Source organism: Dermacentor silvarum, chromosome 6 (genome assembly GCF_013339745.2).
Source record: "Dermacentor silvarum isolate Dsil-2018 chromosome 6, BIME_Dsil_1.4, whole genome shotgun sequence".
Classification (NCBI taxonomy): Eukaryota; Metazoa; Arthropoda; class Arachnida; order Ixodida; family Ixodidae; genus Dermacentor; species Dermacentor silvarum.
The window spans coordinates 17,355,536-17,383,231 of record NC_051159.1 but is presented as its reverse complement, the minus strand read 5'-3'; the positions used below and the strand labels follow the sequence as shown (position 1 = coordinate 17,383,231).

General features: G+C 46.6%; 2 protein-coding genes across 2 annotated transcripts; both read left to right on the top strand.

The window, feature by feature from the left end:
• The first annotated feature begins 1,706 nt into the window (after positions 1–1,706).
• LOC119456563 (uncharacterized) lies at positions 1,707–4,945 on the top strand. Its single transcript, XM_037718393.2, has 4 exons — positions 1,707–1,894; positions 2,617–2,780; positions 2,914–3,043; positions 4,291–4,945. Exons 1-4 carry the CDS (start codon positions 1,745–1,747, stop codon positions 4,450–4,452), a joined length of 606 nt encoding a protein of 201 aa, XP_037574321.1. The 5' UTR covers positions 1,707–1,744; the 3' UTR covers positions 4,453–4,945.
• On the top strand, positions 4,809–9,326 carry LOC119456562 (uncharacterized). The gene is made up of 3 exons (XM_037718392.2): positions 4,809–4,826; positions 7,813–8,120; positions 8,954–9,326. The coding sequence occupies exons 1-3, from the start codon at positions 4,809–4,811 to the stop codon at positions 9,324–9,326; spliced, it is 699 nt and encodes a 232-aa protein (XP_037574320.1).
• The last annotated feature ends 18,370 nt before the right edge of the window (positions 9,327–27,696 follow it).

Here is a 27,696-nt window from a genome sequence, read left to right as displayed (position 1 = left end):
AAAAGTACGCAATACATATGCAGAAATTAAAAAAAGAGTGGTAGTTCACAAAGTCAAAGTTGAAACAATTGATGTGAGGTCAGACCCACAAAGTAAGTATGTCAACATTAAAATAGAATGCATTTTGCTGCAAGTAAAATGTACAACAAAGCTTATGTTGTATCACATACCTACAAAAAAGTTAGCACCGTCGAAGCTGAGCCAACACACCGCAAAATTAGGACACGACGGCTCTATTACGTTGTGAACCTCAAATGAATGAATATTTAACGGTATTTAAAACACTCATTCAGTAGTATACACCAAATGTTTGTGGTTACAGTGAATCTGGCATCATAAAAGGCTATTGTAAAGCAAGTGAACAGAGTGAGCACATTAAATTATTTCAATAGTAACACCAACGGTATTTCAGGTGGCAGTGGCAAATTTCCACAAAGGTCAGGTAAAAGACGTACAGGATAAACATTAAAAAAACATTGCCATCCTCAAGCGTATTCCTAGCTCACACATAATCCATTGAGAGCATTCACAGCATGTCCATGTCATCACACAGTTTGCTCTAGTGAAAGGTAGGCCAGCTAACCTACCGTCATTGTCCACACTGTTTAGCTTGAGCTGAACAGAACAATTGTTTAAGCATAATTTGCATGCAGGCGATTCAAGCTACAGCATTCAGCAAGACAACAAACATGTACTTGCAGAATTTAGAATAAGGTATCACATTTTCCCTCTATAAAAGTTTGACATCTGCATACAACACTCTTGAACAATATATGCACTTTACAAAGTAACTAAAAAAAATGTAACAGTTTCGCCCTAAGGGCGAAGCAATGAATGCGATAGCAACACAGCAATGTCATACGAAGTAAGGTGAGCGGCTTTGGTAGCAATATGAATTGTAGTAAACATGAGCTGATTAAGTAAGCAGGTGTGCTGCGGCGTAAGTAGACCGACATGAAGAGAGACTCGATGACCACGAGAAGGCGCGTGTGAAACGGTGGTGTTGATGAGAAGCGCTTCCCGTGGGCAGCGCGTGCGAAGGGACACACCTGTAGCGCTGCACTGCCGACCCGGGCAGCATTGCATGTGTAGCGTGCGTTGGAAAATGTGGCCCGACTATTATTAACTGATTGAACAAGCGTGGTGTGAGCGCGCACAAACAAACATGAATAGATCACACTGAATGACTGCAGACAACGACTGTCAAAACGCTGGCAGCAAGCGCATACGCCGCAGCGGCGAAGGTACGTGCGGTTTATCGCTTCAACGGAAACTGAGCGGCGAATGCACGGCGCATAAAGCGCGAGACACACGTTACGACGCGGCGTCTGATCCGACGTGCGGCGATCCGGTTTTTCGGATGCTCCGGCTTGCCGCTCCGTCAATTGGAGACACACGGCGCGGTATTTCATCGCGGTGCCGTTCAGTTGTGGCTCCGCCCAAAACAGTGTTGCCTGACCAACAATACAGTCACACACAAAAAAATAATTCTCCATACATTTGCTTCTGCAAATTTATATATAATAAAAGGTTGCGGGAAAACATATTAAGTTAAAATCTGCATACATTTATGCAAACCGACAAGGTACTATATGTAGTGCTACATTATCGGCTGTATATGGAATAATGTAGTATTGAGGTGTTGGTAACAATTGCAGCAACCCGGGGAAGCAGGGGAAGGCAAGGACTGCGATAAAGCGTCGGTGTTGCTTCTTGTTGGTTAGGACTTTGTACAAGTACAGAGATGGTGCTGACTAAGCGCCGGAAAAGACTTTTATTGCTAAAAATGAAAGTTCTTATCATCCAAAAACGCCTGGAAGAAGAACGCCGGCGCAGATGGTGGGTCCGACCCTCGTGGAGAACGCGCCACGCCGAGAGCGAGTTTTTCACCACGGTACGTATCGTGTGATTTGTTGCCGCGAGTTCAATGATGCTAATTAGACGCACCAGCACCTGTAGACAGCTTAAAATTCGATTTGAGCTATTTCACGCGCGACGAGATCGCTCATCGCCGTCGCTCGCCGCTCGATGCGATGTTTTGAGCGACTAGCTAACGAAAAGCCGGTGGGCATCTGTGGCAGTGTTTCGTGTGTTCAGCGCGTCAAATATTTTTAACTCGAGAATCAAAAGCCCAAGAAACTCACCTCTGTCCGGAATTAAATGCATGTTTCAAAAAGTTGGAAAAACAGGACGTGCTATGTTTAGGTAGCAATAGAAGACGACATGAGTGACAACTTCGAGTCTGCCGTTCGGGCGTCACACGGCGCACTTCTGATCGCGAGCCCAATCCGTATCGAATTTATCATTCGTGATTGGCTCCTGTGCGCGAGGGAGCTAATCGCAGTCGAGAATTTTGATCCGGATCGGGCTGATCGCGGTCAAAAGTGGTCGTCTGACGCCTGTATGTAAAAGGCCACCGCGCTGCTTTCATTGGCAATCGAATAGATGACGCGACCGTGATCCCCATCGTGTCGCTAGGCTTTTTGCTCGAATGGGGACTGTACCCACATATATCGCCGACTCAAGTGCAAGTTCAAATTATTCGTCAAGTGCTTTCTGCGATATTTGTTGGTGTGTTTGAAAAGAAAATTAATAGAAGTCTACATCCTATTGCAGATGGAAAAAATGCGTGATGGTGACATCGAGTACTTCAAGAAGTACTATCGCATGGTCCCCCAGCAGTTTGATTTTATATTGAGCCTTGTCGGAAGAGACCTGGATAGGCAATATTGCATCAGAGAGCCAATTTCTTCTGCAGAACGACTGGCCATGACGCTCAGGTAACACCTAATGCCATGTAGTGCGGCCCTGTGGCTGCATGATCAGTGGCTGCATTTTCACCCTTTTTACTTCCTTCCAATGGCCCATCAAGCAGTTGTTATGAAATGTGTATATTCCATAATATCAATGCAGGTATCTGTCTTCTGGAGACCTCATGCAGGATATTGCGCTCTCCTTCCGGGTGGGCATATCCACTGCACGCCTGGCTGTCAGAGTCACATGCAGGGCACTGTGGCACAGGCTTCAGCCAATATACATGCCCGTAAGTACATTCCTGTGTAAGATCCTGGATGAAACAACTCATGCTAAACAGAATTTTCAGTCACATGGTCCCATTACTGTGCTGTGTACGTATTAATACATTAGGTATGTGATTAGTTCATAAAGCTGGAGTCACATTATTGACCGAATTACACAGACGAGTGTGGTGTGGCTGAGCAGCAAAATGCAATGAAGCATATTGGTGTGCTGCAATGAGGCGGCATGTGCTGCTAGCAGCTTGTTTGCAGTGTCATTGTTTGTAGTGTTGTTTGGTGGCACTCAGTCATGTCGTGCTAGCTCAGGGAAATGGAGCCGGTCATCCGAATACAGCTAAAAAATGGGGTGGCAATGCTTTGTCATTGTGGTTTTCCTTCGTTCACTCTGGGGGAAATCTGGTTTAACCCAGCTTTCACAGAACTTGTTTGGGGTACAAACTTTGGAAATTATGTGGTTCTTCCCAAAAACAAAGGACCCTATTTGTACTACTAGTCTACAGGATATTGAATTACTTTGTAGGTGTGGGTTTCCAACGCAAAATTGCCTTTTTGTTGAAAGCTTGCAGTTATGCTAACATCTAACTTTAGCACAACACTTCAGTGATTTAATCTGGCCCAATTAAACAATCCCTTATGATGGTTCTGTAGATATGTTACCGCACTTACTTTCTAAAAAATAAACTCCTTAATGGCACTGTTAATTGTTCTGTCCACTGCACCTCATTTTTCCATTTCTGTACAGGTTGCTCAATTATTGTAATTTGTATGGTGTCTGAGCTATTAGAGAGTTGATTGAATTGGTTTGGAGCCTTTGTGCTTCAGCGCATAGCGAATGAGTATGCCAGAATGCAAAGCACACACCATAGATGCTAACAAACAACCGAGGATCCTCAATTGTTAGACGGCGCTCTTATTGTTTCTTATGTCGTCATCTGTTGTGTGCAGTTCAAAAGAGAATGCAGATAACTTGTACACCTTTGCATATATTGTCGATCCACAGTGGCAGGTCATTACCTGTCTCATTGAGTGGTAAAAAGAATGGTTGCCCTGCAGATTAATGTGAGTCGTTTGCTCTGGCACAGAGACTAATTTATTGTATTGCTGCTCAAGTGAATGCCGGTGGACGCTACAGTCCAACCAAGGACTTGTGTCATTTATGTCACGATTCATCTGTACTAACTTGCCTAAACGTAGGCTGTGCACTATGAAGACTGTGATATGACCAAACTCTATTTGCTTCAATTATATTCAGAAGCCAGACGTTGCTGCATGGCTGCGCACTGCGGAAGGATTCGGCCGCACATGGCAGTTCCCAAACTGCATTGGTGCCGTTGATGGCAAACATGTCCACATCAAGCGACCCAAGAACTCCGGCACAATGTATTTTAATTATAAGGTAAGTTTAGTATTTTAGCATACACTTTGGCAGCCTCATGCTGTTGCTGTTTTATTGTTTTACTCAGGCAATCTGTGCGTCTGTAACACTGGCAGTGTATTGTAAATAATGTGCAAAATATTACAGTACTGTTTTTATGTAGCAAGCGACATCCATGACTTCATCTTAACATTTACACTAGTGCCTCATTAATACAGGCAGAGGGTGCTTGATAAGATTACATATGGAGAAGAATACAACCTAGCCATCATACTGATAGCTAGGCTTCTTTAATGGCTGTTGCGGACGCACATGGCAAACTTCACCGTGATGCCTCGCAGCTCTGATGACCCTTTGCCACGGTACTCAGACAAAACAATCCTGTGTCTGAGCTGATGTATCAAGTCTACTGGGTGGGTCCAACACATGTTATGAGAAGTTTGCCGGGTATCTCCAGTATCTGTCCGACAGCCTGCACGACTGACGCAACCAGTAATATAGCGTGGCTGCCCCCAACGTTACTAGACTAGCTTCAGTTGTAAAACTCTCCGCCCATGCGCTTACCGCCGCTGTCCCCACACCATGGGCGCCGCCAGATGGCGGCGCCGTTCCATCGCGCTCCACTGCAGACGCCTTGCCGCAGCCTTGAGCTCATGCGTAAGGGCAGCTTGCGCATGTTTCACACTAGCTGGCGTTCTCCCTATAGTCCGAAATAGTGATACCATGCGAAAGCAGTATCCACCTACAGCAATAAGATATGTCGGGCTAGTTGGTTCATACTGAAAGAAGGGTAAACTGCACGATAGGAAGAAATGCATGCGACGAAGCGCAGAAGCTTCGTTTTTAAGTGTCCTGTGTTTCTTCCTGCCACCTAAACCTTTCACGCAGTTTACTTTTCCCATACAGCAGCTTGGCACGTTTTCTCGCTGCTTTTACTTAACACTTTGGTCTGGGGCAGTTATACGCCAGCTAGCGAGACCAAATTTCTTATCCACAAAAATAACAGCACAACTTTCTTTTAAACCAATGAACGCTTCATTAAATAAAATGAAGTAAAAAACAACTGTATGCCCCTATATATAGCTAAGACTTAAACTGTCAGAAGAGACAAAATCTAGGCTTTGGGCCTACGTGGAAACCAACTCCACCTACAGCAGCTTGGCATGTTTTCTCGCTGCCTTTACTTCAAGACTGGATCCCCGCCGCTGCTGCAGGAACCTTCCTAAGAATGCATTTTTATGCAAGGTTCCTGCAAGGTATGCGTGTAAGCATGCACGTGACTAAATAAAAATTAACGTAATTTGGGCTAGGCTAATAACTACCAAGTCATCCCCAGCATTTTCCCAAAGTTATTGTTTATGGATCGATTATTTATTAGCTATTGTTTGGCTATCGCAAGGTAATGCGAGGCACAGCTGTGCGCAGTGACGTCATGGCTAGGCGAGTTTTTGCAAATATTACGCAGGGAAGCCAAAAGCTTCAACAGCGCCGCTGTTAAAAATTTAATTATGCTTGCACTCAGTTCCTGAAAGCGCAAAGGGCACCCAACACGACTCAGCGTATTCTCTGACAGCTCTTCTGGCATACCGCCGCGGTACACTATGCCAGGCGGCCTTAAGCATTCTAGCTTCCGCTCAAATAAACGAAGACAAGCACATCTACTGGTTCCCGGGGCATGAAGGCCTCAACGTTCAACCAGGGGTTCCCAACGGCAATGAGCTGGCCCATAACCTCGCGCGAGATCTTACGCGCCGCGCGGGGACGCGGGCCGGCTCACCGACCGGGAGCCCCAACACGCACCCGGAGCCACTCCTCTCCTATCACGAGATTTGCTCGCACTATAAGTTATCGAGAAAGGAATTCCCTTCACCTCACCCAACACTAAATAAAGCACAACAATTAACGCTTAGATTGCTGCAAACGCACAGTTACCCCAACCCCTATATATGCAGCAAATACCTCCCAGATATAAGGCCAGAATGTCCTAAATGCCAAAATCCTAAGTGCGACTTAGATCACATGCTGTGGCAGTGTCCCGCGCTAAACGCTTGCTTCGGGTCTCCTGCCACCGAGGACGACTGGATCAACCACCTCAGGAGCCCCGACAGGGCCCTTCAACACCAGGCCGTCCAGAAGGCCCAACAGGTGGCTGGCGAGCTCCGACTCCCAGTCCCCACATGGGTGGAGCCACCGGGCCGGCCCCCGTAAGGGGTGCCCAGGCCCCTTCAGGACCATTAATAAAGTTAATTCTCTCTCTCTCTCTCTTCTAAGGTGGCCCAGAACAGGTCACCAAACATATCTCTTCGTTTGCGTTTTTTTCCCCCGGTTGGTTTGACAGATTTGAGGGAAGGTTCGAGAACACTTTTGGCACCGCACCCTCGGCAAGTGTCCACTTGTCTCGTGGCACCTCAACTGTCTGTCCATTGATAATATGCACAAACACTTTAAGATGTCCTGCTCATGATAGTGTAAATCACACACCATGGATTTCGCAGAGAGTTCCCGGTCGGCACGAGGAATCGCTCTGTTGAATGCCGAGCGAAGTGTCGCATTGCTGGGAGCACACAAGTGGTGTGCTGAACTGTCGACATCATTCGATAGCCACTTGTTGCAGTCAGGAACGCAGCACGTCGGCATCGTCTGCTAATATCTTTAACAAACGCGGTGAAGGCTAGAGTTTTGCGGATGACATGCTTCCCGAAATCCGCCGTCAACAACCAACCACAGAATACACCAACGCTGCACTGCGTGTTTCGTCCAGCCAGTTCGCGTAGCCGGCTAGTGGGGAAGGGAAGCTGGGTGCGACGGCAGTGCCATGAAAATGTGGGCAGGTGGCATTTCCAGCACAACGCCGCCAAGTTTTGCAATTGAAGCTAGTCTAGTAACGTTGGCTGCCCCAACAATGCCATTGCCGCCTTGCAGATTGAGCTCAGTCCACACACCCTATATCTGTCTGGCAGACCATGGTGAGATTAACCAAGTAATACCTAGATTGCTTAGCTCCAGACGACAAATTTGTAGTCTCCCTAGAGGTGAGGCATGCTTATTGAAAGACTGGAAATATTGAGCAGAAGTTATGTGCTCTATGAATTTGCTCAGAAGCTGGTCATTAGCCTTTGTGCAGGAACTGAATCTCCTGTGGAAAAATCATTAAGAAGAGTCACCACTTGACTGCAATAATGTATCCCTTATATTTGAAGAGAATATGGATATTCAGTCGTTTCGAATTGTGAGCTTTCGATTCGAATAGCAAAGACTTCAATTCTTGTTCAACATTTCCAATATCTGCACAGCCATATTTATAAGCCATCTAGAAAGAATATCAAAGCTTTGTCCTAAATCACACAATGCATAATTTAACAATGCCCCGCATACTTCTTAAATGGACTATTTTTACAGGGAACGTACTCCATCGTTCTCCTTGCCATAGTCGATAGTGACTACAAGTTTGTGGTCGTGGACATTGGCGCCTATGGCAAGCAGAGCGATGGCGGAGTCCTCCAGCAGTCGCAGTTTGGGCAGCGCTTGGAGCAAGGCCAGCTGCAACTTCCGAGAAGCTTGGCACTGCCAAACACCATGCAGCAAGCTCCATGTGTGTTTGTTGGTGACGAGGCTTTTCAGCTCCGGCCAGACTTCCTGAGACCATACCCTGGACGAGAGCTTGAGGACAAGAAGCGGATCTTCAATTACCGCCTGAGCAGAGCAAGGTGAAATTCTCTAAAACTCTTGGAACTCTCTTAAACTCTTTCAAAGCCTCACCCTTGTACTCCTCTCACCAGATAAGCCATGAACCCTTTTGAGATAAAGGTGCACGAGACTTCCTACTGGAGCTTGACCTTAAAGTTGTTGCCATTTCACAACAACACTAAGAGGCATTTAACAGACGCTGCCATGGCCCCATTAGGTGCCATTTTGCTTATGTACAGACAAAAATGTCCCCTTTGGTCAGGCGTAAAACTATTTTAAATGGACACTAAAGGGAAACATTGAATCATAGTGTGCATTGAATTGATAAAGCACTTAGCGAAAATGCTATCATGTGCCACTGTGCGCATCTCTCTTGCGATGAAGATGGAGTTAAAAGGAGTTCACAGAAGTCTGTGTGACAGGGCTGTTACCTCTCTGACCTTAGAAAACCTTCATGCAGTAAGACCCACATTAAGCAAATGAAAATTTTCCTTAAATGTAGCGATAATAGGGCAGGTGTCTTGTCACGTCACTCTGTACGAGAACTTTCTATCACAAATGAACTGCCAGTAGTTTGTCTGCAGATGAAAGGATAAATGCATAAAATGCCATGTCTTTCCCAACTTTTAATTTCACTACTAGTTTCTCGGGTTTTATACCCATTGAGACTTAGTCAGTGAGACCAGCAGGTGTAACAAGTTTGCGCGACTTCTGCTCAGTGTGTTAACTTCGTTTTTTGCTTCTTCTGTACCACAACAGCCTAGACTAGCAGTTTCACAAAGATGTCTTAGCAATATTTCAAAGGACTGAAGAGGGCAATGTGTAGAACACTTGTTTTTCTTGCATCATACAGGAGGTGTGCAGAGAACGCCTTCGGAATCCTCGTGACACGCTGGAGGATTCTCGAGAGGACAATGGGCGAAAATCCCAAGAATGCCGAAGAGATTGTTAAAGCCCTATGTGTGCTGCACAATTTCCTTATGCATAGGAGCGCAGAGGGTGACGATGCATACTGCGGCCCTGGATATTCGGATTCCATCAATGGCTTTGGGCTCCGACGGTCTGGCCACTGGCGTCAGCAGCTAGTACAGCCACCTTTGCAAGTGGCTCGCACCCAGGCACGCAATTTTGCCCAAACAGCTCGGCATGTCAGGGAAATTTATGCTGATTATTTCAGCAGTAGTGCGGGAAGTGTGTCCTGGCAGGATGCAATACTGCACCACTGAAGTAGCATGGATGCTTTGTTGTTTTCAAGTTTGTTCTGCATTTTGGTATGATTAATTCAAGCATGTCTTTTTACATCTCACTCACACATATAAGATGTACGTTCATTGTGGTTGGCAGGGAAGTGGCAAGAACTGTTTTCGCAACTGAACATTCATAGGTCTTTTCTACGAACCTAATTGGCAGCTTTACATTGCGACGTCCTTTATTTATTTGTGCAACCTTTTTACAAAGTAATTTTGCTTTTCTTTTTTTCTGGCGGGTCATGTGCACGTGGTTTGTAAACGGTCGTCTTATCATTCTTTTTTCTTTTTCTCAAGTGCATGCGCATGATCAGCGCATGATCATATAAAACTTGATTACTCATATGTCAACGATTACGAATCGTCACATGCAAATGCACACACTCATAAATGATTTCGCCAACCTGACCGGGCTACTCCAGATTTCACTCGTGTGGGATAAATTAATGTTTAATTCTGTATGCGTTCAATAACAGTGGATACCTCAGGATGGTTTTCAATGACCTCATATCTCTGCGAATATCGAGGCTTGGGGGAGTCAAGAACTACATACATTTGAAGCCACAGGCATTTTTCTTCATATTATTGTCCATACATGTTTTTGTAATTGCTTGAGGGTTGTGTTCGGTGTGATACTCCTCACGGTCACAACAGTTTCCATAAATCAAAAGATGACCACCTACGGGTTGCCTCATGTAAAACGATCCACATATCACTATTGTGTGACGTCATCCTCAATAAATTCAAGCTTTCAGAGTATCGAAGGCAAAATCACGATCGTGAGCTTGTTGAGCGTCGTCAGTAGCGCATATTTCGAAGGGAAGCACAGCAATATTGCAAGCACAATTGGTTTGAACCTGAAGCACATCACTGCAAGCTTCAATCCGCCGAAGTGCCTGCCGAGACTCAAGCTCCTAATAATTTTTTTCTTGAACTTCACTTTTGCATCACATTTCTTGGCTTTGAGATGTGTTCATGAAGACCGGGTCGTGTGTCGTCTTAGGCTCAGGCCGTTCCGTTTTATGAAGTTCGTGACCCATTTCTTGGATACTTTGAACTCGGTTAGCGGGATGCACATATCCTGCGCGACAGTACGTGCTTTAGCTTCAATATCAGCGTAGCAAACACTCAGGCTCTTGCTTATCTGGTCTTGAACCCAATCTGGAACCACCTCCTCAACGGCAGGGTATCGTGCTGACTTGGGTTTGCGAAAGAAACGGCGTGTACCAGTGCACGCTAAGATAGAGCATGTCACGTGGTTTAGTTCCCTGCGAAGCGTTGCCAGCCTACACGGTGCTGCCAGCATTTCTGTGGAACACCCACGGTTCGTCAACAAAGTGTTTGTCGTATGAAAACAAAACTTTAGGGCTTATCCCAAGATAAATTCCTCTTTTTTAAGCAGTCTGCTTTTGCACCATGTCTGATAGCTATTGCGGAATTTTACATGCACGGCGTGATACTATCCGCAGCTCGATTGAAACTACTTTCGACCCTACAGATAAGTTGACTTTATGATTCTGCGTATAGTCCAACTCCGATTATAGGTTGACCACCGAACTTTGGAAGGTCATTTTATGAAAAGTTATGTCGACTTGTAATTGGCAATATATGGTAATTTAGTTGTGGAATCGCGCTGTGAACCAGTGTCCATATTTTCCGCGAGGAATCGATATATTTTTGTATTCAAAAATGGAAATATAGATAATAGTCCTCAACATAATGTTTGCACACGGCACACTTATCTGTGAGCCATTCTTTCAGCCTAGCATGTGTTTCCATATATAAAACTCTGCCGTTGTCGCGGTGCGAAAGAAATAGTGAGTATCAGCATTACGTTGCATCTGGCCGCTCGAGCAGCCGTTGGCAAAGCAGGACCGTATACATAACTTCTTCCTGTTATAAGACGCCGAAACACTTCTGCGTTAAACTTTTAATCGGAACAACTGCCACACGTCACACGACACCAACAACACGACCGCAGTAGCAACATACGAACCAGCACCACGGAAATGAATCCAGAAGTGACAGAAGACGCGATTGCAGCGCCACTAGTTCGCATGACCACCACTGCGGCCACCTCCCGAGCGGAGCTCTGAAACTCGATTGCAGCGCTACTGCTTCTAGTGTTGGCCCTCGCATCCAATAGTGGCCTTTGAAATTCTCAAGCTCCATCATCTTAAAGGGGTTGTATCGCAACTACACAGTAAACTTGACAGCTGTTGAAATGTAGTGTTACTTCAAAAGCTTATGGCGCCACTGACAAAAGTGAAAATTGTGCATTCCCAAAATGTAGCAAACCCTGAAAATTATCCTAGATATCTAAACAGCATTTTCATTAGTGTATTACATGTATTAGTGTCACGTTTCCTTATTTTGTATGGACGGTTGGTTTTATACGAGCACTCTGGCAGCCTTGAGGCTGCAGCAAATGGCAATCTCATTCTGTGCCTGAAAATAAATTATTTTTACAAGCCAAATAGTTTATTGCTATTCTTTTTATCTTAACAGGATATTGGGAATGCAGTCACATTGTTTTTACATTTCGCTGGCTTCCTTGTTGCAATAAAAACCTGGATCAGATGTTCCTTTACATCTAAAAAATAACACTCTTGAGCCTAAAGTGAATATTAGATTTTTTCTTAATCATATTACTTAAGTGGAATATAACAGCAAACAATATACTGTTGGCATACACCCAGCTGCGGTTTACTGCTTTTTGAAATCTTTGGCTCAAGTTACATGAAACACCCGGTACATTTGTGTCACATTTACTGTAATGGATGTCCTTGCTGTAATCTTCTATTACTTGATCTAGTAACCTATATGCGTGGAAGGCTTAGGAGTGAGCATCAACGGCAAATATCTCGGCAACCTTTGGTTTGCAGATGACATTGTCCTATTCAGCAACAATGGAGACAAATTACAGCAAATGATAGAGGACCTTAATTGAGAAAGTGTAAGAATTGGGTTGAAGATGAATATGCAGAAGACAGATAATGATCAATAGCCTGGCAAGGGAACAAGAATTCAGGATCGCCAGTCAGTCTCTAGAGTCTGTAAAGGAGTACGTTTGTCTAGGTCAATTACTCACAGGGGACCCTGATCATGAGAAAGAAATTTACCGAAGAATAAAATTGGGTTGGAGTGCATACGGCAGACATTGCCAAATCCTGACTGGGAGCTTGCCACTGTCGTTGAAAAGAAAAGTGTACAGTCATTGCATTCTACCGGTGCTAACATATGGGGCAGAAACTTGGAGGTTAACAATGAAGCTCGAGAACAAGTTAAGGACAGCACAAAGAGCGATGGAACGAAAAATCTTCGGACTAACGTTAAGAAAAAGGAAGAGAGCGGTGTGGATCAAAGAACAAACGGAGATAGCCGATATTATAGTTTACATTAAGCGGAAGAGATGGAGCTGGGCAGGCCATGCAATGCGTAGGATGTATAACTGGTGGACCATTGGGGTTACGGAATGGATACCAAGAGAAGGGAAGTGCAGTCGAGGTCGGCAGAAAACCAGATTGGGATGATGAAGTTAGGAAATTTGGAATACGCTAGCGCAAGACAGGGTTAATTGGAGATCGCAGGGAGAGGCCTTCGTCCTGCAGTGGACATAAAATTTAGGCCGATGATCATGATGCATGTTTTCCATACTGCTAAATTTCCTAATGGGAATTGCAGTAGGAATGAATAAATGGTGCATTCAGTATGGTCTGCATACTGAAGTTGCAATGAAGCTCTAGTTTTAGTGATCCGTGTGGACCCAATGTGTCTAGTACATGAAAATTGTAGACAGAACTCCGGCACACAGAAGAGTATTTTCACACACATTTATTTATTACCTTCATGTGCACGCACACTAATTAGCATCGTGATGCCGCAAAAGTGGGCCTACTCCGGGACTGAGCATGGTTGGGATTTGTCCCGCTTGGTAATGCATAAGCACTTCCAATAGGTGAACCTTGCACTGGGCCCTGAGCCGAATTGGAACATTGTCCATGTGCTCTGCCAGTGAAAGGAGAAATTGCTCTGTTCGGTCCAGCTTTTCTTCCCTGAGTTGGGAGTCCACTCTGGCCATTAAAATGTCTGTGGCAGATTTTCTCTTGTGTTGTCTGTTTGTTTGTGTGTTAGTGCGTGTGTTAGTGGAGACTGTTTGAGGTGTTGATGTTTGAGAGCAAGGAGAAAGGGAAGGCTGTGAAGATGGAGGGGGGTCGTGGGGTAAAATACTTGAAAGGGGTGTAGACGATCGTGTGTGTGTTGTGTCGTTGTCGTGTGGCATTACAAGGTCATTGTCTGCATTGCTGGCAAAGCTAGGTTGCATTGAAGAAAACAGCTCTAATGGACCATCTTCACTCTCCCTGAGCACTTCGTCCAGAGAATTTGGACAATCGTCCAGGTTGCTTGTGGTTCTAATTGAGGAAAGAGAAGTGAATTATTAAATCATTCCTGTGGTGTCACAGAGCCAAGAAGGGAAAAAAATATTCCATAACCTCAACATGATTAAGTTTTTGCTATAGGAGTAGAGAATTTCAAATAGTCAATTTTAGTAAATATGAATTGCAGTACAGTCGCTACAGCCTGAACAATGCAAGTATCCAGTCATGATGTAGAAGCTTCAAGTTCCTGTTTGCTGGCTTGCCAAATTGACCAGGAATTGTCAGCTATTGCTGCAGTGTCTGCTTTCTATTATTTTCTGCTGCCTGATGGGCTGATTTCTGCATAGATCAGCTGTATTTTTGTTGTGCCCTGATGTGTGAAGTTTTTTAAAAGCATAATAAAAGCATTTTTCTTATTCCCTGTGTGTACTAAAAGCGTTCAAAGGCACAGTCACTGCTGTGGCTCCACAAATTGTAACAGTGTACCTCTCATTCACTCATATGCTGCACAGCAGTATACATTGGTATTCTGCATTCAGAAACCCTTGAAAGATAGTATTTCATGCAGAAAAGAAACTTTACACATACGGGCGTGGCTCCACAATATCCCTCAAGAACAGCAGCATATCAAAATATTTCCATTTCGAAGCCGGTTCTCCGGCTCCGGCTCCGCTCTTCTTTCTCAATTCTTTCACTTTTTTACCAAAAGTGTCCCGCAGGTTCCGCCAGCGGCGCACAATGAGGTTGATGTTCTCTGAAAAGGTTAACCGCACACGAGTTACTAACAATCAATAAATTTTGCATTAATTGTGCATACGAGAAAATCGGGTTCAACAATTTTGAATACAAAATTTGATGCAATGTAAAGAACAAGGTGGAAAATATGGCCACAAGAAGCATGCTCATTCACATAGGTAACACTATCGCGTACTAGCGTAAATAATCAGAGACAATAGCGATACCGTAGGAAGACATGCCGAAAACTGACATGACACATGGCAAAAGTCCGTGCGCGGCTGTACATAGACAGGCATGTAATTCACGCTGACAAGATTCCCTGATATTGTTTAACCTGTTTCCTTCCATTTTTTACAATCACGTCGCCTACACGTTGTTTTCCTTGTTCAAAACATTAGACGCGCGCATCTATCGGACGTCACTTCGCAAAGGAGGCCGATAAATGCGTTCATCACGTGTTTGTTTTTTTTTTAGAAGAGGCACTGTCATCACCAAACATGCAGCACGGGCGCCTGCAACCGCGCCACGCGCAACATGTGCTCACTGATTTACATTTTTTTTTGTCATCCCATTTTCGCATGCCGCTACCGCGCATTTTTTTTTTTTCGAGTTGGCGCGGGCTATGTGGAGGTGAGGAAGCTAACAATTTTAATTCAAGAAATAGCGTGTTTTGCTTGACTAGACAACATGGTAAACGAATACGGTGAAAACATACAAAAACGTGCCATGCAATGCAGTGCGCCGAGACAGTGCGCTCGAAAATCGACTCTCGGCTACATACCTTGCGACACGACGAGGCCTAGAGCTTTCACGACTCTTTTCCATCCGTTGAGCCTAGCGTCATTTCTCCGATACATGTCCGATCGCTGGTCCCACAAAGCTGGTTCAAATTGAACCAGCGATATGAGAAGCTCATTGGATATAGGTGGGGTCATCATGGTCCAAGTTCCTCTGCTTCGCTGTCAGTTCAAACCACAACCTCGCTAAACCCAGCTAATGGCCGTCTTCCCAAATTCCAATCCTCAGATGGCACGTCATCGTGACGTTTATGTCATCCGCGCTGTCATTGGCTGTCGCTTTCCTACGATACGGCCGCCGGACGACGAACAACTGGCCGGGCAGATGCATAGCCGGCGTCAGATGCAGCTCTCCGGTGCGATGAAAACAGCCGGATGTGACGTCATTCCGGCGCGCCGCACGTCGGATCGGACGCCAAATCGGACCGTGTGTCTCCTGCTTAAAGGTCAGAGCCGTGTGGAGATAAGCGACGGTGCGAGCGAGCGACGAGCGCGGTTGTTGGCAGAGTAGAAGTGCGCCCCTCCCCCCCCCCCCCGCTCCCTCCAGCGCTGGCTTCCCGCTTCCTTGCTTGCGCGTGGGAGATTGAGTGCGTTCGTTCTCCGTGATAGCGCGCGTCCCCGCACGCTTCGGCTCGGGCATACGGCGCGCGGCGCAGATTTTATCTGTAGGGTACCTCACGGCGACGGCGACGCCGACGGCAGAAATCCGGTTGAAGTGTCCATATAATTGCTATCGCAATAAAACAAATACCTTAACATAAAACCTGGTGGGACAGCTGAAGTTGATGGATAAAGGAATTAATAGTGTGGGCCATCATGAACATAATTCACCCACGAGAAAACTTGTGCAGCAATTCTTCAAGTACTGCGAGCCGCAGGCACCCAAGCTCAGACACCCTGCCTGGGTCAGCAGAGTAACCATGATCCTGTAAAATTGCTTCTGTGAGTGGTTCACTGGCTGCAGGGCTTCTCTGAGGGGCAGTGAGGTTAATTACATCGATGGACTATGGTTTTTTCAGAGGAGCGTACAAAGAGAATTTCGATGTGTTCCAATAGAAAGCAATTTCCGCCATCAATGTCCTTGACCTCATTACGAACTATCAGACGCTTCAATGCTGCTGCAAACTGCTTTGCTGTTGGGTTGTCATTGCAGCCCCTAAATGATTTTATTGCAGCAAAAAAGTAACTCAAGGTGGTCCTGACTTGGAAGTCGGAAGATATGCCAATAGGCCATTTTCTGTAACCAAGTGGTTGTATAGACGGTTGCCTAAGCACACCACAAAGCGAATGAAGGCTGTCTTTTGGTTGGTCCCTGTCATTAGTTTACCAGCTGCAGACTCCCTACGCGAGCAAAAGTAGGCCATAAGTTCTTTGACATACGCAGTGACAGGAGCCACATTTTCAGGACACAGCGGTCCTTTCTATGCTTCTTGCCTTGGGTGTCTTGAATTTAAAATGTCAAATGCGTTGTTGACATGTCTGATATACTCTTCTGTTGGCAAGGAATTTGAAAATTTTGAATTTTTTTGAGCTCTGCAGTCGCTAAGAGCATCTGCTACCGACTGACTGAGCCAACAATGAGACTTTCATGGGCTGGTTTTTCCAGGTAATATGTGCTTGTCTAAGTTTATTTGCCAAATGTAGGCCCTCTGTGTACTGGATTTCATGCAGCTCATCAATGTGTTTCAACAATATGAACTGTTTGTTCGTATCGCAATAGCCTTTTTATCAAACCGGGTGTGCCGCAGTAGCTTCAACATGTGACAGGGATCCAACATGGCAAATAAAAGCTTTTTTGTCACTGGATGTAGAAAAGAAGCATCCAGCTCAGTCAGGTCCATCTTGCAGCCAACGCTGTGCAGCAATGACAAATTCGCTGCAACGCCATCGCAGGTCAAACTCACAGTGTGTGCACCTTTTTTGTGAGTGAAGCTAGCAGCTTGCAGCACCAAATTGCGCCTCTGCTCACCACCAAGGCCATGCACTAGAAAGTAGCCAATCGGCAGCTTCCATCTCCCATTCATTGCAACAAGCATTAAAACAAATGCATCTTAGGCAACTGGAAAGCTGTCATCATTGACATCAATGCCCATGTCAACATATCCATGGAAGCTTTTCCCATCCCACACTACTTCTTTGAATGGCCATCTCATCCACAACCAGATTGCATATTGTGGAGAGCCGTGCTTTACCTTGATAACCAATGCAGTCATTGCCTCTTTTGAAAAGTCAGCAGCCCTATCTATCAATGGATTGATATCATTTACACAGTGTCTTTGGATGTGGTAGGCATGTGTTGAAAACAGCTCGTTCTTATCTGTATGCTCTAGGGGAATAAAAATGCAAAGTCAGTGCAAATGGCCTGAGCTCTGGCGAGTAAGCGGGTGACATTGCTGGCACCAGACTTATGTGGCAGTTGACGCATGAGCAAGTCTTTTTTTGCCCCACCAAGACTCTGCAATACGGCGACATCCTCATTTCCTAGAATGCGATTGTCAGATAAATCTTCTATGACATTTTCGAGATGAGCAACCTTTTGAAAAAGCTGTTGATGGGATTGCCGTAAAGTCTTCATCTTCTTCTTGGTCGCAGTTTGTAATTGTGTAACGCCATACTTCATGCCTCAGAAAAGCCTTTTCAGGTGCGTCTTCTGCTGGCTGTGGCTGCAAAATATCACGCGCTGTAACAGGTGCATGAGCGACCAACATGACACAAAGCACGTACGCAGAACAAATTAATTGTTGTGGCATACACTCTTGTGCAAGCTATGAAGAATATAATGCTTAATTTTAGGTCATTACATTGCTCACGACGGTTTCCGTTTACACTTTTGTGAACTTAAAAACTGTGGGGGCATAAAAGTGCCATCCACACGAGCTTGCTAGTGCCACTTAATTTTGTTTGTTTATTTATTTGCTAAATACTGCAGGCCCATCTGGGCCCAGGCAGGAAAGGTAGAAGTACAAAGCAACTAACACAGAAGAGGCCAATGTAGAAGTTCAATGAGAGATGTTTTACAGAAGCCTTTTAGTTTGAGTGACCAGATATACTGAGCTCATATATCACGGCTCATTGTGACCGATCGAACAAATAAAGAGCATAGAAAATTGTGAAAAACCTATTGGTCTTCTAGTTATTGTGTCATTTTGTATGGAAAATAAATTGAAAAAGGATTATTGGCCGATAATTGGTGTTTATAGCAAACCCTGATGAAACTCATACCGCTGCGGACGAATATGAATGTTTCAGTATTTAATTATATGGTTGCCATAATCATAAATGTTGGTGTCCAAGTGCAGTTCACTGAGTGACATTTATTATGCTTGAGCTATTAAACAGTTGCCACGAAAATATATGCCACTTCACTTGCAGCTACCTAAGGAAACAAGTATGTAAAAATTGTAGTGGTCGAGTATTATCCTCACCATAGTATGCCTTGCTGTTCGAGGTGTCGCTGGGTTGTGTGTAGGCAGTGATGCAGAAGCTTCACCCTTGAGCGTCCTGGAAGGCCTTGAACTGGGAGACTGGACAAAATACACCAAGTGCAATGAGGGGGGACTGCTTACTGCAACATAACTTGAAATTGCTGACCGTGCAAACGAAACACCAGATGCACAGTTGGAGCTAAAACCCGGGACTAATAGCGACACCATTGGCTTTATTTACAATTTAAGCACAATAATGACCAGCAAGCAGGACATTGTTAGGGAGATCAGTGGCTGTGGCTATATACTGTATTTTTATTGCGGTAGCAATTATATGGACACTTCAACCCGATTTCTGCCGTTGCCGTCGCCGTTGCCGTCGTCGTCGCCGTCGCCGTGAGGTTCCCTATAGATAAAATCTTCGCCGCGCGCCGTATGCCCGAGCGGAAGCGTGCGGGGACGCGCGCTATCACGGAGAGCGCACGCACTAAATCAACCACGCGCAAGCAAGGAAGCGGGAAGCCAGCGCCGGAGGGAGCGGGGGGGGGGGGGGCGCACTTCTACTCTGCCAACAACTGCGCTCGTCGCTCGCTCGCACCGTCGCTTATCTCCACACGGCTCTGACCTTTATGCGCCGTGCATTCGCCGCTCAGTTTGCGTTGAAGCGATAGACCGCACGTACCTTCGCCCGCTGCTGCGGCGTATGCGCTTGCTGCCAGCGTTTTGTGAGTCGTTGTCTGCAGTCATTCAGTGTGATCTATTCATGTTTGTTTGTGCGCGCTCACACCACGCTTGTTCAATCAGTTAGTAATAGTCGGGCCACATTTTCCAACGCACGCTCCACATGCAATGCTGCCCGGGTCGGCAGTGCAGCGCTACAGGTGTGTCCCTTCGCACGCGCTGCCCACGGGAAGCGCTTCTCATCAACACCACCGTTTCACACGCGCCTTCTCGTGGTCATCGAGTCTCTCTTCATGTCGGTCTACTTACGCCGCAGCACACCTGCTTACTTAATCAGCTCATGTTTACTACAATTCATATTGCTACCAAAGCCGCTCACCTTACATAGTATGACATTGCTGTGTTGCTATCGCATTCATTGCTTCGCCCTTAGGGCGAAACTGTGAGATTTTTTATCTACTGTCCCAAAAAATGTTGATAAAGCTTACCAGCACAGTTGGCATGTTATAAATTTTATTACTGTTGTAAATGTTGGAGCCTAGCAAGGGTGTTAATTATGTGTGTAATCAGAGGACATGGCTGAAGTATAATTCAGAGAAGGAGTGTGTTTTCCTTATTCCAACTTTACTATAAAAAAGTGGTTTTTCATCTTACTTAACACTGCTTTGCTGTATTTTGTTTTATTTTTCTTATCTTGTACTTATCCTAGATTGACTAAAATGAGATTAATGAGATTATGATGTAGCATATATGGCTTTCATTCATTAGAATTTGCTTTTGCCAGTCTTAACAATGAAATTTGAACGCAGTATGCTTGTCACCTGTGTCAAAAAAGGGCTGTAATGTAGCCAATGATAGGTTGAACAGTTCTATCTTTCTCTTCATTCTGAGCATTACTAATAGATCTTTTAAATCTGTCGAAAACATCTTACAAAAAGCTGTATGACAGTCTCATATGCATTTTTGAAACTTAAATAATTACTTTAAAGGTGAAATCCAAAATATATATTAAAGGGAAACACCACATTTTTGCTAAGCAGATCAGAACATGAATGAACCAAGGCATACATGTGAGAAAATGTGTTAAGCAAGCTCTGTGATCATTACGACAATCAAACATGCCAGGACATGTTGGATTTCGGAAAGCTCATTAGCGATGTCTGAATCAGTCAAGGACGCGCTAGCAGATGTAGCAGTACCCTCTGCTAGCACATCAATCAGACAAGCCCTCAGAGATGTCCATATTCATTGTGGCTTGAGAGAGACCTGCCTGAATATAAGAAAAGCATATTTCACTTCAGGAATGGTGGGTGACATCTACCATAGTCATGAAAAAGGTATGATCAAACTGGAAACATGCATTATGGCTGCATACAGCTGTGCATCAAATTACTGGCTCAACTTGATGCTGTTATGTTCCCGTGGATGTAGCTGCTTCACTTTAAGGTTGACTCATTGCTGTGGCATCGTCCTTTGCAAGCGTCTGCAGTTAAAGAATAACCCACCAGATATTTTTAAGGTCCAACAATAACATTTGCTGTGTAATTCATTTACACAACCTTTGCAGAGCCATGCAAAAGACCTCGCATGATCTGTGCATGCTTTCCCTACACACCGCATCCCCTTGTGTAGAAAACTATCTTTGATCTAAGTGTGCTTGTAAAAGACACATACAGCTAATTGAATCTAGGGGGAAATGGAGCTGTAGTAACTTCGCAGTGCATGTTTCACACAAAAATATCAAAGATATAGCTGTAACACATACATAATGTAATGTAATGCCCCCTCTGTAATGCCTCCAGGCCTTCAGGGTACTACTAATAAATGAATGAAAATGATGTTCACTCTTGTAATTTGAAGTAAAACAGTGTTATTTCATCTCAACTATCATTTACCTGTTGTTTAAAATATGTCAACCAACATCATATCTTCTAAAAAAAAGAAAATGATATTTAGCCTCAACATGGGGAGTGATTGAACTTTATAACATGATGTTTGAACTTTGCACTCACAAGCCGAGTTACTACGAGCAGATGATTCTCTACAAAATTATTGTTCTTGGCGACTATTGCAAAACTTGGTATGTTATGTGAAGACTAATCTTTCATGGTTTCTTCAATTAATTAGTTTTATTGCAATTTTGATTGTTTTCAGCCACAAGAAATACATACAAAATTCAGTCAATAATAATTTTTATAGCAGGATATGTAATTCTTCAAGAATAAATAGTTTCACATCGTACCTTTTTAGGAGTGTACGCTAGCTGATAAAAGTACTTTAAAGAGAAATAAATGTTTAACACTTAGTGGGAATTATGACAAAGTTGGAATAACATGGCTTAAATAGTATTGCACCACTATTCCGTCAGTTATAATTCACACGAGCACGTAGTCACTAACGATCGCGAATATTGCAGTTCCATTTTCATAAATAAAAGAAACGTTCATTGTGCTTACCTATGGAAGGACAGACCATCGTGCCGATTTTCTGTTCGATTAGGGCATCCTGGCACAAAGCACTTCATCACGCAGGTGCGCCTACTGCTGACGGGAGTTCTCGCCGGTCTGCTAAGAGGCCGAAGACTTTGAGCAGATCTCGAGCAACAGCGTCGACTGCGCTACGGGCCGGCACGGCCCTAAATATGTTCGGAGCCTCCGGCTCGCCAGTCCATCCTTGGGCACAAGACGGGACGCATTTTTTTCCCGTAGGGACAGTCGCTTCGGACCCTGTAGGCTCGCTTAATCGTGTGCACATTTTGCGGGGGCGAAAGGCATTATTATTTCCCAGAAGACGCCGTCAAACGCTACGAGTCCTCGTCGGAAGGGCGGCTTGGTTGCTTTCACACGTTTGCAGAGCGAAAGGTTCCCTCGTTTCCCTGAAACCACACCGAAACGCAACCAGTCGTTCTTGAGGTGGTCCTTCCGGGTTGTTCGGCGCAATGCCGGTTAACCGACGCCTTCGTTCGCAACAGCCTTGGTGCCTGTCTGTTAATTAAGCGGCGACACTCAACTGCTTCACACACTCGAATTCCTTCACTAACCTCGGCGCGCGTTTGCCACGCTGAGTATGTGCGCATATTCCGAAACCCCCGCAGCAGACGAAACCGAAGCAACCGAAGCGAGACGAGTAAAATCTACCGCTTGCCTATCACGTGAGGGCCTATTTCTCATCAACCCATTCCTCTAAATTTTTTATGACTAGGCTTCAAGATTGTCACGTGACGCTCCCTCCTAGTTTTTTTTCCTTCCTCCATGCACCGAAGCGAAGGTGTTGCCGAGTCGAAATCTGCTTCCCTGCCGCCCTCCTCCCTCACATTCCATGGTCTCCGCGTGCGCCCTTCGCGTTGCCGTGCGGGTGCCGCCCGCTCCCTGAAGTTTCGTTTACTGCCGTTATCGTGAAGCGAGCGTTGGTCGGCGTTGGCAGTTTCGTGACCCTCGCTAGCTATGCGCGTCCGTGATATTTCACGACTCGCACTCAAGATTCTGGTTTCATCCTCACTCGCTGTTCGTTCGCACAACGTGCCCTTCTCCTCCACTTCGTCTCTCTTTCTTCCTCGAGCACTCCTTGGGGCGCCAGTTTGAGGGGAGCGTTCGCCGTCTCCGCTGACTTCCGTACACCCAGGCAGCCGCGCTGTAACCGGTATTTCGTTTCCCGCAACTGCACTATAAGCGATACGTGTATACATGGAGTGCTACGGGAAAATTAACGGGAGTCGGAAAAGACCGCACTATATCCGGTCCTGCACTATGGTTACGTTATAAGTGGTCTATACTGTATTTGCCACGTGTCATTAGCTACGTACATCATTAAAGTCCATCAGAAGTGGTGCTAAGCTTGGCGCACTGTATATGCAATTACTTTAAACAATCAGAATATGCTTGGAATATGCTTGAACATGCTTGGAAGTGCTTTGGTCATACAAAAGTCAAGGCCTTTTTCTTTTTTTTTTGGCGTCACCCACTGCTACTCGTTTCGTGTTTTTTTTTTTCTTAAGTGATGCATCGGCAGGGTTCGTGCCATGCTCTTCGACCGTGATTCTTCTATGCACGCGCCTTCTAAAAGTGCATGGCCATGGCCCCAAAACAAGAAAATCGCCACAGTAACGCAGTGGCCGCTGTCCACTTTTTCATACACTTCACCGCACCACTTCACATATATTTCACTGCATAATACGACTGTATGGCGGCAAAGCTGACTTTCTGGAACCGACATTATGCAATGGACCTTTGTCATTTTGCTGCTCGCACGAGCTTAAGTTCGCACAACCACAAAACGCAGACTTGATTTTATGCTTGTAACATTTCGAGACGTTCACGTTGTTTACACGAAAACAAGTGAAGTTTCTCGCGCTCGTAGGCGCTTCTAAAGGCAGCGTGACCACCTGTAATTAGTGCACTGTCATAAGCGGCCGACGACATCCACACAAATTACATAAACATCAACAAAGCTACTGGGCAACGCGATCAATCAATGGCACAGGCACCACCCTGGAACTGGCAAAAGGGGCTACGAGGTCTACACAAACCAAATCAGCTTCCACAAAGGTACTGGGCCACACGATCTGTCACCGGCACAGGCGAAGTCCTCTAAACACTACACGGGCAGAACGACTGCGGCCACACTCGATCACCTCACCACAGACTTTCAAATAACGACATCAAATAACTTCTCAAACTTCACGCAGAGCTCTTGTCGCGTCATCTATTTAAAAATAAGCTTTAATATACGAAGCCAAGTCAAATGAGTATTTAGCGGCTATATGGGTGAACCTAGCGCTTTCGGGGCCTAAGCGCTAGAACGACCCGGGCACTATAACGCATACCCCCCCGCCCTTTTTTTTTAGAGCTTAAGCTGTTATGGGCTCATTCCAATAGCCGCTTCAGGTCGCGATGATGCCGCCGCCGCCGCCCCATAACTGCTATCGCCGGAAATGCAAAAAAAGCACCCGGTCTCCGCCGGGATCGAACCCAGGCCTGCTCCGTGGGAGGCGGATACTCTACCACTGACCCACGCAAGCGCTTGCTATCCGACTGCTGGAAAATGTACTATTGACACATATACATGTTTATCTTCCGCCGATGGCCGCTTTCCACCGGCTAACAAATGTTAAACGTTATCGCTCGGCGCAGGACGCGCCTGTATCGGAAGTTTCTAGAACGTTATCGATGCTTCTTTCCGTTGCCTGTTTTCACCGACGCTTATGTTATTGATTGTATGAGCGACGCGAATTGTCTAGAACTTCCTGGAAGACGCGCGTACCAGGGATTAATCTGGAACCTTCGATGACTCAGGCATAAAAGCCGACGCTTTTTGCCGCTGATCAGATTTTCGACGATCGCCGACTGTGTTCGCCGCTATCGTTGTGCTTTGAGTGTAGCTTGCTTTTGTGGGCACAGGTTCGCCCAATAAACAACCAGTTTCGTCATACACAGTTTTGCGACTGTTTTATTTACCGTCACTACTACGTGACATCTGGTGGAGGTGCTAGTTCGTTCATGCACCGAACGCCCCCGCAAAGCCGCGACCCAAGCCCGAAACCGGAGGACGAGACCAACGTCGCCAAGGACCAGCGAGCTAGCCGCAGGCAGCAAGGACTTGTGCCGGAGTTCGGACTTCTTCCCGAAAAGACCACCGCAATCAAGGCCAAGTCAACGACCAGAATGGCAGCACCAGCGTCCCCCATCCTGCTGCAGCAACCTCGGGAGCCACCGACTTTTCGTGGATCATCGGCTGAAGACCCTGAAACCTGGCTGGAGACATACGAGAGGACCGCGACGTTCAACAAATGGAGCGACGACGACAAGCTGCGCCATGTTTATTTTTCATTGGATGATGCTGCTCGGACCTGGTTTGTGAACAGAGAACCCTGGTGACGTGGGACCTATTTCGGGAGAACTTCGTGAGGACCTTCACGAATGTCGTGCGAAAAGAAAAGGCCGAAGTTTTATTAGAAACCAGAGTGCAATTGCCGAACGAGAACATCGCGATCTTCACGGAGGAGATGACTCGCCTCTTCCGCCACGCCGACCCCGATATGTCTGAGGAAAAGAAAGTTCGGTTCTTGATGCGGGGTGTCAAAGAGCAAATATTCGCCGGATTGATGCGCAACCCGCCCAAGAGTGTCGCCGAATTTCTTTCCGAGGCCACAACGATCGAGAAGACGCTTGAAATGCGCGCCAGGCAATACAACCGCCGTGCCCTGACCAACTACGCCAATGCTCAAGCACTAGGCGCCGACGACCTGCGCGAGACCATCCGAGCAGTCGTTCGCGAGGAGCTGCAGAAGCTCTTTCCCGGGTCGCAGCCTCAAGTGGCATCTATCGCCGACGTCGTCAAAGAAGAAGTTCAGCGCTCACTTGGAGATCCCGATGTGCAGCCGCAATCGCCACAACCCCAGCCGGAAGAGCTGACCTACGCCGCCGTTGCCCGTCGTCAAGGCCCTCCTTCATGCTCGCGCCAGGGCGCCGTAACGCCGCAGTTCCGTCGTCCACCGCCGCCGCCGCCGCCAGCACGCCCGCCCGTCGCCCAGCGTAGCTACCCAAGAAAGACAGACATTTGGCGCCCCCGACCACCGCCCGCTCTGCCATCACTGCGGGGAAGCCGGCCATGTCTACCGCCGATACCCATACCGCGAGATGGGCCTACGATGGTTCGCCGTCAACGCGCCGCGTCCACAGCTTGGCGAGCGACCACGTGACATCGCCGACTACCTCGCCGGAGCCCAGTGGCAACCACGACGACCCTCACGCTCGCCGTCACCGGGACGCTACATCTCGCCGCATCGCCGTCAGTAAACCGATCCCACCCGGGGCCGATCTCCGAGCCCTTACCCGGGAAACTAAAGGCAGCAACCGATGGAGGTGCGGTTGCTGTACGACGCAATGCCGAAGATCCTCCGCCGCCGACGACGACGACGATTCGCGAATCATCACGACGAGATATCAGCATGCCGCCTAGCAACAGCCTTGACAGCACTTCGCCGCAGAAAGAAGACCTTCCGACGCAACGTAGCAGCAGCAGAGCAAGCCGACGCAGCCGTGATCCGACGCCACGAATTAACCGCAACGCCAGACGCCGGTCTACCGATCTAGACGTGCTCATCGCTGGTCATAACGTCACCGCTCTCGTCGACACTGGCGCCGACTATTCCGTCTTCAGTGGCGCGTTCGCCGCCAAGTTGAAGAAGGTGAAAACAGCCTGGCAAGGACCCGATATCCGGACAGCGGGAGGTCACCTAATAACGCCGACTGGAATCTGCTCAGCGCGAGTCACGGTAAACAACCGCACTTAGCCGGCGAGCTTCGTAATCCTGCAGCACTGCTCCAGGGATGTCATCCTAGGCATGGACTTTCTAAATCAACACGGTGCAGTCATCGACTTAAGGTCCAAGTCAATAACGCTTTCAACGCACAACGTGATACCACCGGCTACAAGCATAAGTTACCATGCCTTGAATGTGCTTGAAGAACAAGTCACCGTTCCGCCTCGCTCCAGCGTAATGATTTCCGTCGGTACCGAAGTGCCTGCAGACATGGAGGGCGTCATCGAGGGCGATCATCACTTACTGCTCTACCGTGAAATTTGCGTCGCTGGAGGCATAGCTGAGCTACGTGCAGGGAAAGCAACGGTGATGCTCACGAACTTCAGCCCCGAATACAAGCACAATAACAAAGGCACCACGGTAGCCTACATCGACGAAACAGTACAAGCCAGCAGTGCTTTCGCCTTCACGGATTCCAGTGCACCCGCAACGACGACTATAATACCTGAACCAACTTTCGACGTCAATCAGAACCTTCCCAGGCATAAGAAAGAACAACTAAAAGCTCTGCTCCTGCAATACAAGGATTGCTTCTCGTCGTCGTCAAAAGTTCGAAAAACCCCTGTCGCCAAGCACCGCATCATAACCGACGAAAATGTCCGCCCACTGCGTCAGAGCCCGTACCGAGTTTCGGCGCGCGAACGCGAGGCCATAAGGCAACAAGTCGACGAAATGCTACGCGACGACATCATCCAGCCGTCCAAGAGTCCGTGGGCGTCGCCCGTGGTGTTAGTGAAGAAGAAGGATGGAACCCTACGTTTCTGCGTCGATTATCGTCGCCTCAACAATATCACGAAGAAGGACGTATGACAACCGTGGAAGTCCCACGGATTGACGACGCCTTGGATCGACTATACAACGCAAAGTATTTTTCGTCGATGGACCTCAAAACCGGCTACTGGCAAATCGAAGTCGACGAGACGGACGGGGAGAAGACGGCCTTTATAACACCAGACGGACTGTTCGAGTTCAAGGTCATGCCGTTTGGTCTTTGCTCGGCACCTGCGA

Bases quoted from the DNA above. Each gene is read 5' to 3' on its own strand.
- LOC119456563 (XM_037718393.2), top strand. From the start codon at position 1,745: ATGGTGCTGACTAAGCGCCGGAAAAGACTTTTATTGCTAAAAATGAAA. The intron at 1,895-2,616 runs GTACGTATCGTG...ATCCTATTGCAG, and splicing joins AGAGCGAGTTTTTCACCACG to ATGGAAAAAATGCGTGATGG. The intron at 2,781-2,913 runs GTAACACCTAAT...ATATCAATGCAG, and splicing joins CGACTGGCCATGACGCTCAG to GTATCTGTCTTCTGGAGACC.
- LOC119456562 (XM_037718392.2), top strand. The intron at 8,121-8,953 runs GTGAAATTCTCT...TGCATCATACAG, and splicing joins TACCGCCTGAGCAGAGCAAG to GAGGTGTGCAGAGAACGCCT.